Source organism: Poromitra crassiceps (genome assembly GCF_964638095.1).
Source record: "Poromitra crassiceps genome assembly, chromosome: 6".
NCBI classification, from domain to species: Eukaryota; Metazoa; Chordata; class Actinopteri; order Beryciformes; family Melamphaidae; genus Poromitra; species Poromitra crassiceps.
Genome location: NC_139627.1, coordinates 64111892 through 64133331, shown reverse-complemented (window position 1 = coordinate 64133331; position 21440 = coordinate 64111892). Strand labels below are relative to the sequence as shown.

Here is a 21440-nt window from a genome sequence, read left to right as displayed (position 1 = left end):
ACAACAATACTGGTGTTGACAGTAATAGAAGATGCCAAATCATTCAAAACAATAAGCATTTTGCTTTTAGGAGCATTGTGCCAGCGTTCAGCGCTGTTCCAAAACGTGTCAACGTGTGTCGTTGCCTGGGAAACGCACATGCCATAATACAACTGTTCGCATCGCATCCCATAATAGTATGATGATACTTGGGATGCCATTGCCAACATAGATGCGAACAGGTTAGCTAAAAGTTTAGCGTTGCCAGCGACGGCCCCCACCGTTGCGGTCGGGGTACGTTTACGAAATCCCTCCAGGCCTGAAAAATGTTCTAGGGGAAACACTGATCACAATCACATACATCCATTTAGCTATCAGCAGTGTCAAATTAAACTGAGATTTCTAAACTAATGTGACGATGGACAATTTGATCGTCTACTCCTGTTTGATTCAATTGAGCGCAATGTAATTTAATTGACCACTGCACTAACGAGCCACCAGTTTGGGGCGCCCTAAATGCGGAAGTAATTCTGGACCTGTTAGCGAGCAGTACCAGTGCTACTGTGCCGTTTTCAAAGTGCGGTGTGCAAAACAAACATTGACTCGGTGTACGTAAAAAAAAAAAAAAAAAAACTTGGATGCAACTTATTTGGTAAGAAGTGAGAGGATCTTACAGGGAGAGGATCTGTGAGGCTGAATTGCTCTGCTGTCTGAAATCCCACAGCTTGAGTTGGCCGATGGAGTTGACTGTCAGAATCTCCGTCGTCCGCAGGAAAGTGACGGCATGAATGGTGCTGCTGTCAGCGTTCTCTAACGAAGATAAAAAAAACGTTCATCCAATGATACTCTTCAAATCATTCATTCCAGAAGAGCAGTCACACGCCTGGATATTTCATGTTTCACAACTTTCACAGGTCGACTAATAGCCGATAATTCTTGCTCACCTATGATTGGACTCACTCCTTCCTGGTCGGCTCTGAAGAGGACGATCCTCCCGTCTTCGCCCACGGAGACGATGTTGGGACTGTTGCAGACCACGCCGGTGCAGGGGGCGTTGTCACACGGGTAGCAGTGTGCCCTCGCCCAGTGCTGAGACACAGAGAGCGTCTGCGGTGGAAGAGAGACAAGTCACTGCACAGGAAATGAGTTGATCCACTGGGATACATTAGAGTATGTAATATATATATCCATTCAAGGAGGGTTTTCTTCACTCTCTTTCAAAGATTCCCACGTCTCCCTTGTGGACGTCGTGCACAATTGCAATTGTTTGGGGATCAGTTATACCTATTATCACGCTGGACTAGAAAGCTGGGAAATCAGGGTGATGGAATAAATGATCCAGTGTGAATGGTTCTAACATGAGATATTCACATGTATGAATAAATGATCCAGTGTGAATGGTTCTAACATGAGATATTCACATGTATGAATAAATGATCCAGTGTGAATGGTTCTAACATGAGATATTCACATGTATGAATAAATGATCCAGTGTGAATGGTTCTAACATGAGATATTCACATGTATGAATACATGATCCAGTGTGAATGGTTCTAACATGAGATAGTCACATGTATGAATAAATGATCCAGTGTGAATGGTTCTAACATGAGATATTCACATGTATGAATACATGATCCAGTGTGAATGGTTCTAACATGAGATATTCACATGTATGAATAAATGATCCAGTGTGAATGGTTCTAACATGAGATATTCACATGTATGAGGCTCAGTATGCATAGAGCTTACATGGGCTGTATCCAGATCAGCATATTCTGTAATATTGCCAACTCTCGTGTGTGTGTGTGTGTGTGTGTGTGTGTGGGTGGGTGTGAGAGAGACAGAGAGAGAGAGAGAGAATGTGTGTGTGAGAGAGACAGAGAGACAGAGAGAATGTGTGTGTGTGTGTGTGTGAGAGAGAGAGATAGGGAGAGATAGAATGTGTGTGTGTGTGTGTGTGTGTTATCGCTGCACGATTAATCTAATCGCAATCGCGATGTCAGCACGTGCGATTACATAACGGCAAAAGTGTGCGATTATTATTAATTTTTCACGTCTTTTTGAGTGTGTGTGTGTGTGTGAGCCTCCTCTAAACTAACGTTGCACGCGACGCAGCAAACACACGTTTCTCTGCCATCACACTGGGCATCAACACTAGCGGGAGACTTCTCCCATGCACTCCCGCAAATAAGTAATGTTATGCGCAGCAAGGTTACATCTTACCGAGAGGGAGAGAGAGAGAACTAGCCTGGGTAAACCCAGCCCCAAGTGACCTGCTCTCAGGCTCACCCTGCTTACAGTCACAAGCTAGTGACTGGGAACTGAGAGAGCAGGTCACGTGGGGGCTGGGTTTACCTAGGCTAAGAGAGAACATCCATGATCGCTAACAGCGAGCTATGCTAATAACTAGTTAGCCGTTCAGAAACGCATGTAAACAGCTGTGTGATTAGTGAGAACGTCAGTAAAATAAGGAGAGAGCTGCAGGTGCTTATGCAGAACTAGTGCACGATTAAGTGCACAGTGGGTAATGACCCGCTGTGATGAAGAATATAGCGAGATTAACAAGGTTGATAGCAGCAAAACACTGTCGCAGCTACCATCAGCAGCACCTCCAGGCTTCAACTAGCCTGTCACATGATGCCTTCATGGTCCCTCGATAAAGTCTGCAGATGCACGTTACCTCGCCTCTCTCTCAAGAAGCGTCACGTGAGTGTGGCGTTTAAGGCCATCTGTTGCTACAAAATAAATAAACGGGGTGTATCATTGTATTAGTCTGAGCCATCTTCTATGTGCTGTAACACAGTGCAGTTTCTATTTTTCTGGTGTTTCTTTTTTACATGTTTGGGACAGGCAAATGTCTATTTTTTTATTATTTTTTTGTCAAGATAATTTTATTTCAAATTGTTTTATTTATTCCGTTTTAATATATTTTAAATTGTAACATATTTCATGTATTTTAGTCTGTGATACGTGAAACCGTGGTATTTTTGTCCAAGGTTATCATACCGTCAAAAACTCATGCCGGCACATCCCTAGATACCTCTTGTTTATTATATCGCAATCACAATCGCAAATCGCAATATTGTCCACCATACTCGCTAATCGCACCTTTCCCCCAAATCGTGCAGCACTAGTGTGTGTGTGTGAGAGAGAGAGAGACACAGAGAGAGAGAGAATGTGTGTGTCGTGTGTGTGAGAGAGACAGAGGCCCCTATCGTTGCATTGGCGCAGTTTCTAGGCCGAGCGGCAGGCGCAGATCAAAGCAGTGGGCGTGGAAAGGCGCACTTGATATCGTCGTGCTGGCGCTAGATGCAGCCCAAAGCATTACAACCACGCCTTTTAGGCGTAAAATTATGCACCGTCATGCTCATTGGATAAGTGCAATAAACGAATCGCACGCTTGCCTTTTTAGCTCCAATTCCAGTGATCCCGCAAAACCAGACGAAAGCCAAACGCTCTGCCCCCCCCCCCCCCCCCTCCCTTCATCCAGCCTGTCTGTCTGCATTATAGGCTATTATTCCATATTATTATGCTTCTCAAACCAATCTAACTGCAGTTTCAATACTGCAAGCATGTAAATACGCTACACTATAGCAAGATCAAAGTGAAAATAATGTTCTATGCATCAGCTAGAAAAATATAGCCTATTAGATTGGTGAAAGTTTGTCCAGAAAGATATAATTTTCTCTCGCCTGCTGCAGGAAGGATGATGCACATAAATATACCCTACATTATGTCAAGTCATTGCATAAATGTGTTTTTATTGTAAAACTAAATGTGAAATAGGGCCAAGTTATTGGACGGACATCACAGTATAGCAGATGCCATTAGAAGCGCGTGCCGAAGCGCGTTCCGCTGTTACTTCTCTAAATCACGTTAACTCGACAAGGGGTATATATATGCCCAGGAGGACATATATGTTTCACATAGGGTGGTGTTTTCATTTCGAGGTTTTATTTGGTCCAATATTGAAATGTTGACAATGGCAGGCTGTGTTACCATTACACATTAATTTAGAACTACCTTTTATATCTATTTTGGCTCATTTGGTGGCTATTTAGTAGCGAAATGAAGAAACACAATGCATGCTGGGAACTCAGAGAGAGAGAGAGAGAAGGGTGACAGAGAAGAAGCAGTGAAGGCAAAGAATAGGCCTGCTTTTGAAAAGCGCAAAGCGCTAAATGTAGGCCAGCTCCCAAGATATGACTAGGCTGGTATTTAGCGCCGACACGCCCACTTTGGGACTGCGCCACGCCCATTCGGCCTAAAGCGCATTTGGCAGCCTAAAGCCTATTGCTATCTTGCCGAAACAGGCGCAAGGCACGTTTTTTTGCGGTTAAGGCCCGTAATAGCGCCGATGGCCTGTGGGAGAATAGAGCCCAGAGTGTGTGTGTGTGTGTGTGTGTGTGTGTGTGTGTGTGTGTGTGAGAGAGAGAGAGACACACACACACACAGAGAGAGAGAGAGAGAGAGAGAGAGAGAGAGCAGGGTTATAGGCAAGCAGATGAGAGTACCTGACTGTTTTGGTGATGGTGGAAGATGGTGACTGCTCCAGTTGACGATGCGGTGACGATTCTGTCTCGGTCCAGAAACTAGGAAAGATTGAAGGACATTTAATTTGCCACAAGCCTCACCCGAACACATGTGTGAGTGACGCTTATTAGTGACGCAAAATTCTGGGCTGATACCCATAACGATGTTTAAAATAACAATTTGAACGATAGCCGATACCGATACGTTTTTTTTACGCCTTTTTTGACAGGGAAACAAAGAAATGTTCATTATAAACAAATAACTGACATGCTTTAAAGTCTTGTGATCCCTTCATCACACTATCTTTGAATGAGCACAAATTCAGTCATACTGTCATATAATTATGAAACAAACAACAAATTGTGTGACCCAACTCATAGGCTAAATATCAATCGGTGAACAGTCGCTTTTTTTGCCGATAGCCGACTACAGTCAACAAGGCCGATACCGATATAGAACATGTACTATTTCTCTGCAACAATGCAACCGTGACAAATTCAGAAATCAAAGAAAGTCTTCTTTTTCTGTCACCAAAAAAAAATAAGGTCACCAATAGATGCAGTAGGTGCTAATTTCATGCCACCAAGCACAGTTAAAGAAACTTAGTATAATGTCGTCAACTCCAAGAAGTATCTGACTCCATCAACTCCAATAAGTATCTTACTTCATCAACTCCAATAAGTGTCTTACTTGAAGATCGAGCACATCTCCGTCGTGCTTGTGCTCACATAATAGCTGAAGATCGCCTTCAAATTCATCGTCCATGCCAGAGAGCCCATGATCCCCGATGGACCAAATGGAAATCTTGTTGTCCTGCAAGAGATATTAACATAGATATTATATTACTATAGATGGCTCACCGCAAGCGCCGCCAATTCTAACAAATGGTAGCAGCAAGTCTCCTAAATGGGCGTGGTCAACCATTGACTCAGACCTGCCGAAAGGTCTCCTAAGTGGGCGTGTCCGTGGAGAACCATTGGCAAAACCCACGTGACAAAATGACAGGAAGTGAGTTGAAGTTGGGCCGTCTTGCTTGAATCCCATCGTCTTTGATATTAACAGCGTCTGTCCAACAAGGGCGTCAGCTAGCTGGGTATGGAGGGTGTACCTTAGCTGAACTTAAAGGAACACTCTGCCCATTTTCAACCAGCTTTGTATCATTAGAACATCAGTAGTATATCAGAAAACTGTAAACTGTTTTGAAGTCTGTCATTTAATTTGACAGTTATTTAAGCAATATATCACGAGAGCAAGTGTGTTGTGGTGAATATATCCCCCTGATCAGTTGTTATCCCACGAGGCCGCAGGCCGAGTGGGATAACAACTGAGCAGGGGGATATATTCCACAACACACGCTGCTCGAGTGCTATATTGCTTTTATAAAAGGGTTCCAAGTATAATAATATAATAATAATAACACTATAAGTCCGACTGGCATGGTATTCTGAGAGTCAGTTGAAACACTACTGTAAGGCGGGACCTCTAGCAAGAAGATAGACGTGCGGGTGATTTGATTGGATCGTTCTGGAGACTGAAGTTAACATTGGCCAATCCTGGCGCTTGGCTGAGAGCTTTGTGGAAACCCAGGCAGCTCGAGCGCAGCGTTGCATTCTCAGGGCTTGCCCGACACCAACTAACGTTACGGGGTTAAATGCGGGGTTAAATGCGGAGTTAACAGCCTTTCTTTTGCAAAGAAGACATTAGCCCGCATCTATTCTTGTACAAAACATCATTTTCTGCGAAGTATTAGTAAAGTTATAAGCGAAGATCGATTCACAAGGATCTGACAGCTGTCTCCGCCATTTTTTCTTTCTACGTTGTCATTTGAGGTAAGCCTTATTATTACTCTCTTAGTAAGAGAGTTGCCATGGCAACCAATAACCCATGGCCATGGGTTATTGAACTCGGTTACTGGAATTATACAATGGCTGTGAACCAATCAGATTGCTTGATTTGAGAGAGCCATTTTATAATGAGTGTTAACACATTCACTGCCAGCCGTTTTTTCAATACTGTAGGTAGCTTCTGCCAAAGTTTTTTTTTGAGGATTCTGGCTCATCTATTTTATTGAGAGTTGATTTGAGTTAATGAGTTATTAATTTGAGTTAGTGTGGACCAGTGATGTCACTGGTCCACACTTTAAAACTCAATAACTGTCAAATTAAATGACAGACTTCAAAACAGTTGGCAGTTTTCTGATATACTACTGATGTTCTAATGATACAAAGCTGGTTGAAAATGGGCGGAGTGTTCCTTTAAGTCAGCTCAAATTTGACTTTGTTATTCTAATGGTATTGGAGAAATGTATATCTTTGGTGACTTCGGTCTGATGATTTATGACATTGACCAAATGTTATTGTGTCAGTCTCTAATTTGTCACCAGGAATGTAGTGGCTATACCAGATTTGGGGTTTTGATGGTAAAACAATATTAGATGCAGGGACTTATCGTTGAGTGAAAACATCAAGTCGGTGATGATGACTATTTTACTTAGCCAGCAGTGCTACTCCGCTAACATTATACTGTTACATGAGGTTGCATCAAACTGACAATGAAAACTAACTTAACTGTGTATCAGCAAACGTAACGTGTATACACCTTATGAGAAGACTCAGTTTATGATATTTCATGAAACATTTAGAATCTTCTGGTAACATTAACATAATATTTATTCAGCATTCACGAATCACAAAGCAACACTTCTGGAATGACAGGCGAGCCTATTTTAAAAGTGTAACTTTTACTCAATCCTAACATGTTCTACACCAGGGGGTTTCAAAGTGGGAGGCGAGCCTCCAAGCAGTTTCAGGGGAGGCTCAGTGAATGAAAGTGAAAAGTAGTCATCAAAGGGAGAACACATAGCATAGCCTAACTGTGTGTCATTTGGTAAAAGAGATCATAGATAGTTTTAGGGAATTTGACAGTTTTTCCCAGAGTCGGAAACAAATACATGCCTTCAGACAGAACTTATTATCTGTCTGAATTAGCTTATTAGCTGAACGGCAGGAAGTAACACAGGTGCAAGGCAGCAGAATGAGGGTTTCCAACTTCCAATCCATTTTAGTGACCCAGTCGCGGGGCCCTCGTTACTGTTTTGCGTGCACCTGTGTTACTTCCTGCAGGCTAAATGGGATCAAAATAACACAATCGTAATGCCATAGGCACCCAGGAATTGAGCGAGGGAGGCACCTTTTTACAAGCGTTGCCTGGGGGGAGGCCCACAGTCTCAGACTTTGACACAGCATGTAGCTACATTTGCCAAACAGCAGATTGACTCAGAATTGGACAGATTCTTTGGGCTCCAGCCTGACTCGCTCACCTCGTTGTCCCATGAACCAGCAGCAAAGACATCTGCTTGCTGCAGAGCGGCAGACGACACTGGCCTCCATCTCGTCTTGCTGATTTTCTGGGACACGTATTTGGCATTTGTGCCCTCCATGGAAACACACTTTCTCTCACTCCAAGAAGGCGTTTTTAGCATTAGCTTAGCATACATGAGCATCACTAGTTAGCACTAAACCCGCACTCGCCACAAGTACGGCAGCCCAGTGAAGTCAAATCACCACCTGACTCGACTTTTCCCACAGCGAAAATTAGCTCTCCACTCCGCCTAGCGGCCACCACCACCTTTTATTAAACACACGTTTTACTGACCGTTGCAAATAACGTAATTTCTTCTCGAAGCAAATTGTTTTGATGACATTTAACGCTACAACCTGTCCAGTGGCGGCGTGGATATGTTTCTTACTAAGTGTTTCCACGTTATTATTGGCAGTAATTTGCTCGAAAGGTCGAAGAAGCGAAATATTGAAATAGTCAAGTAGGAAACTTTGGGCAGGCGGGCGGAGGGGGAGCATAATATTAAACGGACAGCACTGATACTGTTCAGACCGGAAGTTGTATCAAGAATGTGTGTCGGCAACTCTGTAGTCTCTTATGCTGCCTTCCAGACAACTGGGATGTGGGCGTTTCCCAGTGGAAAAGTCCCACCCCCCACCTCCAAAGCGTTCCTGTGCACACAAAGGCAAAACGGTAAAACGCATACAAGAAAGATGGCGGACCGCAACAAACTTTTTTTTGTCTTGCAAGTTGCAAGACAGCTTAACAGTGAACGGAGCAGCCTCCTTGCATATTTAAACGAAAATGATGAGCGTCAACAACGCATAAGGTAACATTCCATAATACATTTTATTTTACGGCACTTCATACTTTGGAAACGTATCTACATTGCCATTCACTGGCCTAGCATAGCATAGCCACGTTAGCCTTCACATAGCCTACCAATAGGCTACTGTTGCCACAAATACATCCTTCCCCCACTTTATTTGGATAGTCCGCCTACAGAGTCTACAGAGTATTTAACATTTCAAGTTCAACAGCTTATTAGTTGACATTCAACTGGTTTGCGTTATCTGTAGATGTTGTTTTAACAGCTTATTAGCGTTAGCTGAGATTCACTAAACCGATTCGGGTTGCTTCCCGTTCCCACAAAACCTAGCTGAGCTCAGTGCTAGAATTAAAACAAGCAAAGGGTCCAGAACATTTTGTCCAGGTGTTCGATACAGATAAAGTTTGTAGGAAGTCAGTGGCACACACTTGTGGATGCCTACAAGAAAGATAATAAAGTACAGGGAGGGGAAAACTACTGTACAGTATAGAATATAGATAATCTGTTGAATATCTGTTAAACAGTCAAATGTAAACTAATAAGCTGTTCAAATGTTACAAATACTCTGTAGACTCTCTGTAGGCAGACTATAGAATTAAAGTGTTACCAAATCAGGCTATGACAGTGAAAACAAAGGAGGTGTAAAATGGAATAAGCCAAGGACAAGTATTCACTTTTTAAGAGTATTCATTTAATCATGAACAATCTGTTAATTTAATTCACCTTTTGAATCTTGTGTCTCTCCTACTTTTCAGGAATGCAGTCCTTGCTCATTTTCTGAGGCCACACACCAAAATAATAAAAACCGGCACTGAATGGGAGCTGCTTTTCCACATGGATGAGGCAACATTCTTCAGGCATCTTCGGGTCACCCTCTCTCAGTTTGATTACCTGACATATGTGCTGAAACAGCAGGGTCTAAATGAAAACAACCAGGCCGGAGGTCCTCCCGAGATTCCTCTCAAGCAAAAGGTTGCTCTCTTCCTTTGGTATATGGCGAACCAAAATAGCTTCAGAGAAATATCTGACAAGTTCAATGTCTCCCAGTCAACAGCACACAGGTGTGTTGTGGAAGTGCTCACAACATTTTGCAGCATGGTGCCATCTTTCATTAGTTGGTTTACCATGTGTGAGAAGACGGCTACTTCTGCTGCCTTCAGCACAACATGTGGCATACAAGGCGTCATCGGTGCCATCGACGGATGCCACATTAAGATCCAGCGACCACACATCAGGGGAGGGGACTACTTAAATAGAAAGAACTATTATTCAGTAGTCCTTCAGGGGATTGTGGATGAGAGAGGGAGGTTCCGTGACATCTTTGTTGGAGCACCGGGAAAGGTGCATGATGCGAGGATCCTCAGGAAATCCAAGTTCTTTGAAAGCTGGGGGGAGAAAATGGGACGATTCATGCTGCTTGGAGATAGCGCCTACATTGGCCAAGCCTACCCTTTCATCACTACTCCAAAGCGGGACAATGGTGCTCTCAGCATGCAGGACCAGCTGTACAACTCCAGAATAAGCCGAGGGCGGGTGGTGGTCGAGCAGGCGTTCGGGAGACTCAAGTGTAAATGGAGGAGGGTGAGAGATCTCCCAAACACCAGGCTTGATGTTGTTGTGATGATCATTGTGTCTGCATGTATGCTGCATAATCTATGCACAGGACCCACAGAAATCTGTCAGGAGCATCCAGATGGTTGTCCACGCCAGGAAGACGATGAGAACTGTTAATCTCTGGAGAGGGGGGGGGGGGTCCACTCTGTGTCCACCACGGATCCTGCCATTCTAAATAAGAATGTATTCTTGTGACTTGCCTGGTTGTCTGAGAGAAAGAAAAAAATGTAAATCTCTGTCCACCATGTATCCTGCCATTCTAAATAAGAATTTGTTATTGTGACTTGCCTGGTTAAATAAATGCTTTAAAAAAAGTTGATATTAACATATTGGTGCGATTCAGTGTGCGGATGCTGAATAACTGGGTGTAAACAACTGGCTATGCACTCCAGTTAGAGAGATAGACTGCAACCACGGTACTGTTCCACTGGTTTATTATTAACTGGCATGTGATTGAGGGTGTGGTTTCTGTAACCAAATACAACTTGAATTACATATGGATTAAAATAATGCAACTGAGTACAGCATAATAATTAACAATCTACAGAATATCACAAGCCTCCAGAATAACATAAAGATCCGTTAAAGTGCACAGCTGCAACAAGCCCTTTTCCCATAAATGAAATTAGGTTGTAATTACAGCCCACATGGCGGCAGTATTGACCACATTTTCTTCTGTAGTTCTTGATTGCGTACTGAGCCATGTTCACCAAGAATGGTGGCTACTATCCTGATTTAGTTAACTTATAGCTATGCCTTAAAATGAAAAAAAAGTTGATATAAATATAAACCATAACAGGCATCAATTTTCGACTACATAATCTACATGCAATACCAGCATGCATTGAATTTCAACGACCATCCTCAAAACAATCAGAACAATTTGACAGATACAGGGAACTAGTCACACCAAGAACAGCAAAACTACTGTACAACAGCCTCTCAATACTGTAACTATTCAGGTATGTACTTACATTCTTAGCGACGCACACAGTCACACAAAGAATGAGTATTAATCAACTCGACCACGAGGTAATTAAGGCGAGTGCGCTCGGGCGAGTAATATGCATAAGAAAATTAGAATAGCTGAAAGAAATATATGGTACAACCACATAACCACTACAGTATATTATTCTGTCTTTTTCACTTTTAGTTATAAGGTGGCATTGCAAAGTTTATTATACAGACTGTCAATTTCTAACAACTAGCGTAGAGAGCAGATACCAGTAGACTGGCCAAGGAGTGGCTAGAAGACTACTCGCCCGTCAGACGATGCAAGGCACATACCAGCATACGACGAACCAACAAAAGGAAATAGAGAAACTTACTGTAACTCGACTTCCAAATGAATATGAACATGTGTACTTACATATTAATCTATGGCATCTATTAATGTGTGCGTTTATTAGACGTGCATGCTGTAAATTCACTACACCCATGCTTGTAATATTTGTCCCAGCTGCCACTCTCCAGAATAACAAAATTATCTTAATTAGTGAGTTTAGATGTCGTGAATTCTACAAACTGGTTGGCTGTCTGCTGTGCCTGTCAACATGACTGACCAATGAACTACCGGACACTTAAAGAGGGGCTGTGTCAACTAATATGGTAATTAAAATGACACACAAACCCCCAGTTGATGAGATGTCTCTTGGATCCAAATCTGATGTTTTTTTGTTAGATATTATTGTCTAGAATTCCATGACTATCTCTGTTGTAGGTAGAGACATACCAGACAAACTATGATCTAAACAGTCATTCTACATTCTCTAACTGAAGTTCTTGTAAATGAAATGATGCTCAAGTTTACCAAATCATTTTGCTGGGGACCCTGGAACCCCCTAAAGAACCTCTGGTGTCCCTCAGACCCAGGTGAGTACCACTGTTTAGAGTATGCATTCTTAGCGGACAATGACATGAAAGAAAACTGCAACAAAGTTTGTGAAAATGCCCAATGGATTTTATTAAAAGCATTTCAAGTTTAAGTTGAACATGTTTAGAACTGCATAGATAACGGTTGGGAAAATAAATAAATAACATCTCAATAGCAGCATCAAATTCTTAACAAGTGCACTTTGTAAACTCTGAGAAAATAAAAAATATATAAAAAAATATCCACATCACCAACCACTGTACATTTTCAGCTGTCGTATGCAAACTTCTACCAGGGTGCTAAAACACAAAAAACATAAGAGAGGACATAAATGTTATAATCTTGAACGTGTTAACCTGAGTCTAAAAATAAATGTCAATACTGTGTCCAAAAAATCAAATATAAATCCACTTCAGGTAATGTGCAAAATTGCAGGGCTGGGTCATAAACCTCAAAATAGTGGTTCGGTTAAGTTTTCCTATTACAACATGTGGCACAAATGTCTAAAAGACAATATAAATGTAGAAACAGCAGCCACGCTTTGAACATTATTGAGTTTGACCCATCTCCCTTGAACCTCTTACAGCTTAAAATATAAATAAATCAGGAAAAAAATCTTAAGGCTTGTTTAGATATTCTTTCATCATAGTCTCAAGAGACCTGTGAAGGCCTCAGAAAAAAAAAAAAAAAAAAACTCTTACGGCTTGTTTAGATATTCTTTCATCATCGTCTCAAAGGAGACTTGCGAAGCCCTCATCTGACTCAACAATTCTTCGTGTCTCTTTTGGCTAGCAGCCTCAGACTCACGGAGGAAGTCCACTACTGGGTTTACCTGCGCTCTCGGCCTCGGCCGTGTTCCTCCTGTGCTACCCTGTGGAGAAGGGCTGGATTGGCTGGGTGTAGGTCTCTCAGCAACAAGCACACCAGGCCTGCGAATCTCAACCCCCTCAGAGGTTCCCACAACTGGAAAATCGACATCATGATGTTCCCCCAGAAGAGCCTCTATTTCACTGTAGAATTTAAACCGCATACTTCCCCTCCCTGTACTCTGATTATTATCTTTGATTCTCTTGTAGGCATCCACAAGTGTGTTCCACTTCCTACAAACTCTCTCTGGATCAAACACCTGGCCAAAATATTCAGACAGCTTAGTGGCCATATCCCTCCACATTTCTTTCTTGGACCCTTTGCCTGTTTTAATTCTAGCATTGAGCTCAGCTAAGTTTTGTGGGAGCTCACCACCATCTGACTCTAGGTGCTGCCTCATTAAATCTAAGAGAAATAGGGTTTGGTCCCTTGTGAAGGCATCGTTTGCTGCCTGCGCTGGCGCTGTCACATCGCTGCTTTCTGGCGGCGCTGTCACATCGCTGCTTTCTGGCGGCGCTGACACACCCCTGCTTTCTGGCGACGCTGACACACCGCAGCTTCCTGCAGGGATGCAAAGTCATGGATAATGAAAAAGGTGACGATACTTGAGTGCCCTATTTTGGGATGAAAAAGGTGACTAGTTTGCATACCTGTTCCTGGCGGCATTGACACACCCCTGCTTCCTGGCGGCGTGTCACTTCCTGGCGGCGCTGACACACCCCTGCTTCCTGGCGGCGCTGACACACCCCTGCTTCCTGGCGGCATTGACACACCCCTGCTTCCTGGCGGCGCTGACACACCCCTGCTTCCTGGCGGCGCTGACACACCCCTGCTTCCTGGCGGCGCTGACACACCCCTGCTTCCTGGCGGCGCTGACACACCCCTGCTTCCTGGCGGCGCTGACACACCCCTGCTTCCTGGCGGCGCTGACACACCCCTGCTTCCTGGCGGCGCTGACACACCCCTGCTTCCTGGCGGCGCTGACACACCCCTGCTTCCTGGCGGCATTGACACACCCCTGCTTCCTGGCGGCGCTGACACACCCCTGCTTCCTGGCGGCGCTGACACACCCCTGCTTCCTGGCGGCGTGTCACTTCCTGGTGGCGCTGACACACCCCTGCTTCCTGGCGGCGTGTCACTTCCTGGCGGCGCTGACACACTGCTGCTAGCACTAGAAGACTGAATTAATTTTATTTGACAGATGTTAAAATACATAATTAATAGAAGCCCTTAGGCCACAACCATACACATGTACAGTATAAAATTGTCGAGAAATGTTCACACACAATAAAGTCCAGGGGCCATATCTTACGCCCAGTGCATGGGCAAATCTTTGCTAGTTTCTAGCACTCAAAATCCCCCCCCCCCCCCCCCCCTTTAATTAGCACTGGGTCAGTACATCAAAGGATGTGTGTCAGTGACCTATAAGATATGGCACCAGGAGATTTCCATTGTGGTCCTCAAAAACAACATCAACAATACATACACCACGTACAATAACTTACAAACAATGAAGACTCGCCCTCCTCCATGCTCTCGTCATCTTGTCCCCTGCTGCTGCTGCTGTTCTCTGTGGGGCCTATCAAGAATATAATCTGATTAGCTTTTTGTCAATAACAGCACCAGACCGCATTATGTGTAGATATGCAGCTCTTCTCTGGGCACTATTTACAACTGGATCAAGGCAAATGAACTCATACTTAACTTAAAACCATGTGTATAGTTTCCGGTTCCAATCATGGATTGTCACACACAATCCTAAAATGAGTTTAGTGATAGAATCATCCATCGGATAGATGGTCAAGCCATACGGCAACTAAACTGCTTCCTGGACTTTGGCTTGACAGTTCATTATCGTGGTCCGAGCACATCAACAGGGTGGTTGCCAAGATGGGTAGAGCAGTTAGCCATTACTAGAACGTGTGCATGATTTGTTACAGCAGTATTACTTAGCCAAATGTTTTGTTCATTAGTTCTATGTCATTTGGATTATTGCTCTGTATTTGCTCTAATATTTGTTTTAATAAACAAATATTAAGCCATTATCTGCCATGTTTCTAGCTACTATGACTGACCACAGTATGCTGAAAATAATAAGACCACTCTGAAAATCTTTGTCACACTAACCTGGTAGAATAATCTGCACCCTCACTTGCAGGCCAGCATCAAGGAAGTAGGAGTTGAGGTCCCACGCTGCTTGGTATAGGGGAGCATTCAGGGGTTGAGACCTTCCCTCATCCAAAAATAGCCTCATTTCTTCATCCAGATACACTGAGATTGAATGCAACCAAACAAAATGTTCTTTAATGGGGAAGGGCAAAGGGCTGGTGAGAAGATAAAACGGGAACACTAGCCTACAATGCAATACTGATCACACGTTCTTCCTTCTTCACCGACCCAACAACATAGCGTTAAATATAGCCTACGTTACCCACATTAACCGTGTTCCCGTCTACCTACATCAGTACTGTAGAATTTTAAATGTTTTCACTTGGTTTTGGTATTTTTAACATTTTCCCTCCAAAACCTTTTGTGCAGTCGCATTAACGTTACTGTAACAGAGACTGTTTACCGTGACCGGCTAACGTTAAAAGTTAGCCTACTGTACCTAAACATTAGCGGCATATTTTACATCAATAGACGCAGAATAATTTTACTATTATGATAGCATGTACTATTTGAATTAAATACAGGCAAATACTCTCAGAAATGTATTTTAGGTGACGATTTACCATTGACGATGCGCGCCTCCATGTTGCAGCCATTGTGGTGTGACGTCAGACAACTGATTCCCAGCCCAGTGGGGGTAGATTTTTTTCTCCCAGTTTTAAAGTCGGAGCTCCCACTTTGAGTGGCGTTCCAGCGCACTTTTCCTAATAGGAGGCCAGAAAAACCCCAGGTCCCAGTTGTCTGGAAGGCAGCATTAAAACAGACTGTCTCATCTACATCCGGCGAACAGTCTGTACGTTACACCCCCAGAACATGCACAAGGAAGTTGGGAAAAAAAACCTTCAGACAGGAAAGAAGTTCGACAGAATCCGACCAATCACGACACGTGGGTCCACGAAAAATGCGGCATATTGGATTCTGATTGGACTAATGAGCGGAAGACCCGCCTTTCTACTTCCCATTCCGGTTGGTGCATGATTCTCCCCTACGAAGTACAGACGGTATGGCGGAAGCATTTGAAAATTGCGGAAGCCAACTCGTCTGTTCTAAGAGACTAGCAACTCTGCATCCCCTCAACGTGAGACTCATCAGTCATTCTACTCTGCAACTGCAACTAACCTCAGGAGGCTAAGTTGATTCTGGTAAAAGATTAGTTACTACTTATGATATTTATCCAGTATTAACACTGTCTCCTCAGTTAACACTAGTAGGCATAGTGAGCAGTGTTGGGGGTAACTCGTTACAAAAGTAACATCACATGTAATCTATTACTTTTAGCAGTAACTCAGTAATATAACTTATTACTTATAGGATTTCAGTAATATTATACCAGTTACTTTGTCAAGTAACTCAAGTTACAAATTGAGTTAAATTTTTTTTTATAAAAGCTAAAAAAGATACAATCATTTCCTAGTCAAACTGTGTGTTTTTATGCAAATAACCACTATAGATGACAATAACAAAGGAAAAGAATAACATTTAGAATTTTGGATTGTTTACACTGACTTCAAGATGGTTGAAATTATTTTTCGGGATGGTTCCGGGGCGTCGATTGTCATTCTGTTGCTGCTGTTGTTTTGGTGAAAGTAATGCAAAAGTAGTGTAATAAGTAATGAGTTACTCTACACACAGACAATAATATTGTAAAGTAACTTATTGCTTTCAAATGAAAGTAACTAGTAATATGTAGGATATTACATTTTGAAAGTAACTTGCCCAACAGTGGTAGTGAGTAGCCTACTACAGTGTATATCACCCACTTTCCCTGTGACTGTCTCCTCACTTTCCAGTCAGATAACCACTGCTCAACAAAGCAATATGTCAAACTCCCACTTCACCAGTTCACTGATGCTGATCAGCTACAAGGTAAAAATTGCACTGAGAAGTCCTTCCCCAGGGGTGCGTGCTCTGCTCTCACCCTGGTTCTTCCTCCTCAACACAAATGACTTTACCTCAGGGGACCCGTCTGTCAAACTCCTGAAGTTTGCAGATGACACAACAGTCATCAGCCTCATCTGAGACGGCGACAAGTCTGCATACAGATCTCGGGAGGTTAAACAGCTGGTCCTTTGGTGCGGTCAGAACAACCTGGAGCTGAACAAGCTCAAAACTGTAGAGATGATAGTGGACTTCAGAAAGAGCTTTCCAGCACTGCCCCCCCCCCCCCCCCCCCCCCCCCCACCATATCCAACAGCACCGTGTCTACTGTCTATGGTGGAATCCTATAAGTTCCTGGGTACCACTATCTCCCAGGACCTCAAGTGGGAGGCCAACCATAGACACCGTCATCAGGAAGGCTCACTTCCGACGCCAGCTCAGGAAGTACAAACTGGCTCAGGAGCTGCTGATACAGTTCTACACTGCCATCATCCAGTCTGTTCTCTGCAACTCCATCTCTGTCTGGTTTGGCTCTGCCACCAAACAGGACAAGCGCAGACTTCAACGGACAGTCAGGACCGCAGAGAAGATCATTGGTGCCAACCTGCCCTCCATCCCAGACTTGTACTCCTCCAGAGTCAAGAAAAGCGCAGGAAAGATCATCACTGACCCATCTCACCATGGACATGATCTGTTTGAACTCCTCTCCTCCGGCAGGCGCTAGAGAGCACTGTACGCCAAAACCACCAGACACAAAAACAGCTTCTACCCACAAACCATCACTCTGATGAACACTTCAACCAGCAACTTGATCACCTAGCTTACGCTTAGTGTGGAATAACTAACTGTTACTGTGTTAAATTACTGTGCACACATTCACTGTGGAGAGCCAAAGCGAACGTCACTTGCTGCTTCAGCATGCGTACCAGAGACTTTCATCCGACATTAATTTTCCCATAGACATTACGTAAAATGCTTATAAAAATAGTTTTACTTGTTCAAACCAAACGGTTCAGCTATATTTAGAAACAGGAGAGACCACAGAATATTTCACTAAGACCAAAACGTAAACAAATAGCGGATTTAAAGGAAATATTTTTTCAATGTTTTTTTTTTTAATCCGAGTGAAATGTTCTATGGTCTCTCCGGATTCTAAATATAGCTGAACCGTTTGGTTTTACCAAGTAAAACTATTTTTATAAGCATTTTATGAAATGTCTATGGCAAATAAAATGGCGGAGGAAATCCCTTGGTACGCATGCTGAAGCAGGAAGTGACGTTCACTTTGGCTCTCTATTTGATGTATGCTTTTCTGGGAAATAACTGCAATACCTGACTCAAAGCCTCGTTCACATTGAACGACATATAACTGTTTTTTTTCTGAAACATCTCTATTTAAACTTCTTTACAATGTCCACTTTGTTCATGTTGAACAGCATATAATCTTGCAATATCTGGGAACATGTATAAGCCTTTGTTTGCAATTCTATCTGCCATACATGTACATGTACATTCCTTCATATATATGTATTTAAAATAGACTCATTACACCACACTTATTGTATAGTAGTTACTATAAATGTACATCCCTTCATATATACATATTTAGACAGACACTTTGCACTGTAATTTTTTTCTAAAGTCTAAAATAAATGTACCCTTTTGTCTGCCTGTTTTTGACATGTGCATATCTTTATTCTTTCATTCTGTATGTGAATACTTTGAGAGCAAAGAAAACCAGAGCACAATTCCTTGTATGTGTGCATACATGTACTTGTGTGTGTGCATACATGTACTTGTGTGTGTGCATACATGTACTTGTGTGTGCATACATGTACTTGTATGTGTGCATACATGTACTTGTATGTGTGCATACATGTACTTGTGTGTACATACATGTACTTGTATGTGTGCATACATGTACTTGTGTGTGCATACATGTACTTGTATGTGTGCATACATGTACTTGTGTGTACATACATGTACTTGTATGTGTGCATACATGTACTTGTGTGTGCATACATGTACTTGTATGTGTGCATACATGTACTTGTGTGTACATACATGTACTTGTATGTGTGCATACATGTACTTGTGTGTGCATACATGTACTTGTATGTGTGCATACATGTACTTGTATGTGTGCATACATGTACTTGTATGTGTGCATACATGTACTTGTATGTGTACATACATGTACTTGTATGTGTGCATACATGTACTTGTATGTGTGCATACATGTACTTGTATGTGTGCATACATGTACTTGTATGTGTGCATACATGTACTTGTGTGTGCATACATGTACTTGTATGTGTGCATACATGTACTTGTATGTGTGCATACATGTACTTGTATGTGTGCATACATGTACTTGTATGTGTACATACATGTACTTGTATGTGTGCATACATGTACTTGTATGTGTGCATACATGTACTTGTATGTGTGCATACATGTACTTGTATGTGTACATACATGTACTTGTATGTGTGCATACATGTACTTGTATGTGTGCATACATGTACTTGTATGTGTGCATACATGTACTTGTATGTGTGCATACATGTACTTGTATGTGTGCATACATGTACTTGTATGTGTGCATACATGTACTTGTATGTGTACATACATGTACTTGTATGTGTACATACATGTACTTGTGTGTACATACATGTACTTGTATGTGTGCATACATGTACTTGTATGTGTGCATACATGTACTTGTATGTGTGCATACATGTACTTGTGTGTGCATACATGTACTTGTATGTGTGCATACATGTACTTGTATGTGTGCATACATGTACTTGTATGTGTGCATACATGTACTTGTATGTGTACATACATGTACTTGTATGTGTGCATACATGTACTTGTATGTGTGCATACATGTACTTGTATGTGTGCATACATGTACTTGTATGTGTACATACATGTACTTGTATGTGTGCATACATGTACTTGTATGTGTGCATACATGTACTTGTATGTGTGCATACATGTACTTGTATGTGTGCATACATGTACTTGTATGTGTACATACATGTACTTGTGTGTACATACATGTACTTGTATGTGTGCATACATGTACTTGTATGTGTGCATACATGTACTTTGCCAATACAGCAGATTCTTCTTCTTATGATTCTTCTTCTTCTCCAATTTGATGCACTTGTGAAGGCTAAGAGGTAGCAGGTTTCAGGAGCAACTTAAATATTAAGTAGCCTATTCATGTTTTCTGTATTCATCACTAAATTGTCAAATATTTTGACTATAGAGGATTTCACAGTTGAAGTCAATTTAATGCAGTTACAGACAGTAGATTTGATAATTTGTTTGATAGGCCTGTGGTAAACCGAGATAACCCTGTGTGAAAACGTGCTCTTATAATGTACCTGTAATTCTTTACACTAAAAGAAACAGCTAAATGTGTAGGTGTTGTTATTGATAGGTTATTATGCAAAAATGAGTTACACACCCCAGCACACAGGGATGGAAATGAACGATTCTGGACACTAATGTAATGTAGTCGGGTTATTTGGCTGGTATTTACTTCCTATTTCTAACAGACACCATTCAAAGTCTGGAATATGAGGACAGCTTTTCAATAGCTTGGATTGAAAACCCAAGTCACATATGGCCCGTTGCAGCACGTAACAGGAGATGAGTTGCCAGAACTGCATGAACTGTATAACCAGCGGTGCCTCAGGAGGTCCCTGAAGATCATCAAAGACACAAACCAACCCCACAACAGCCTGTTCTCCCTGCTACCCTCAGGGAGGAGATACAGGGTTCCAAAAGCACGCACAAATCGCTTGAGGAACAGTTTCTTCCCGCAGGCCACGAGACTCCTTAACATACACAAATAGTGTAGTAGTCGTACCGTACCGTACTGCAGCTGCTACCATTATGCATGCCTAATGTTTAATTGTATGTTTAACAAGGTACATGGTATTTGCACCTGTATGTCAAATACGTCGAATTTAAAATGTCTGAACACGTCTAACGTATGCACAATGCCTAATGTTTAATTGTATGTTTAATAAGGTACATGCTATTTGCACTGTATGTCAAATACGTCGAATTTAAAATGTCTGAACACGTCTAACGTATGCACATGACATGTGCACCTATGTGCAATGAATATGCCACTGACTTGTCTTATCGCTATTCTGCCTTATTGCCTATTGCTGCTTAGTATTGCTTGTTGATGCCTATTTCTTATTGCCTATTGCTCATTGCTTGTTGCCTATTTGTACTATGTCGTAAACGGAGTCCACAGCACAAGAATTTCACACGTGATACTTGTACCATGGAGTGACAATAAAAATCTTGAATCTTGAATCTTGCAGT

At 42.3% G+C, this 21440-nt stretch overlaps 2 protein-coding genes and 1 long non-coding RNA gene across 3 annotated transcripts; 1 reads left to right on the top strand and 2 right to left on the bottom strand.

Annotated features, from left to right (window-relative positions):
* Positions 1–649: 649 nt before the first annotated feature.
* Positions 650–7954, bottom strand: LOC310778295 (nucleoporin Nup43-like; the record flags this gene model as incomplete). The annotated part of the gene is made up of 5 exons (XM_083638681.1): positions 650–789; positions 924–1086; positions 4497–4574; positions 5206–5328; positions 7835–7954. 5 exons carry the CDS (start codon positions 7952–7954, stop codon positions 650–652), a joined length of 624 nt encoding a protein of 207 aa, XP_083494807.1.
* Positions 7955–8555: 601 nt separating this feature from the next.
* On the top strand, positions 8556–10592 carry LOC310778241 (uncharacterized protein). The gene is made up of 2 exons (XM_083638615.1): positions 8556–8683; positions 9439–10592. The coding sequence occupies exons 1-2, from the start codon at positions 8568–8570 to the stop codon at positions 10412–10414; spliced, it is 1092 nt and encodes a 363-aa protein (XP_083494741.1). The 5' UTR covers positions 8556–8567; the 3' UTR covers positions 10415–10592.
* Positions 10593–14098: 3506 nt separating this feature from the next.
* Positions 14099–15298, bottom strand: LOC310779095. Its single transcript, XR_014552806.1, has 3 exons — positions 15165–15298; positions 14543–14616; positions 14099–14216 (listed from the first exon to the last, which is right to left on the bottom strand). It is a non-coding gene; the product is annotated as an uncharacterized lncRNA (long non-coding RNA).
* Positions 15299–21440: the final 6142 nt, after the last annotated feature.

Bases quoted from the DNA above. Each gene is read 5' to 3' on its own strand.
- LOC310778241 (XM_083638615.1), top strand. From the start codon at position 8,568: ATGGCGGACCGCAACAAACTTTTTTTTGTCTTGCAAGTTGCAAGACAG. The intron at 8,684-9,438 runs GTAACATTCCAT...CCTACTTTTCAG, and splicing joins GAGCGTCAACAACGCATAAG to GAATGCAGTCCTTGCTCATT.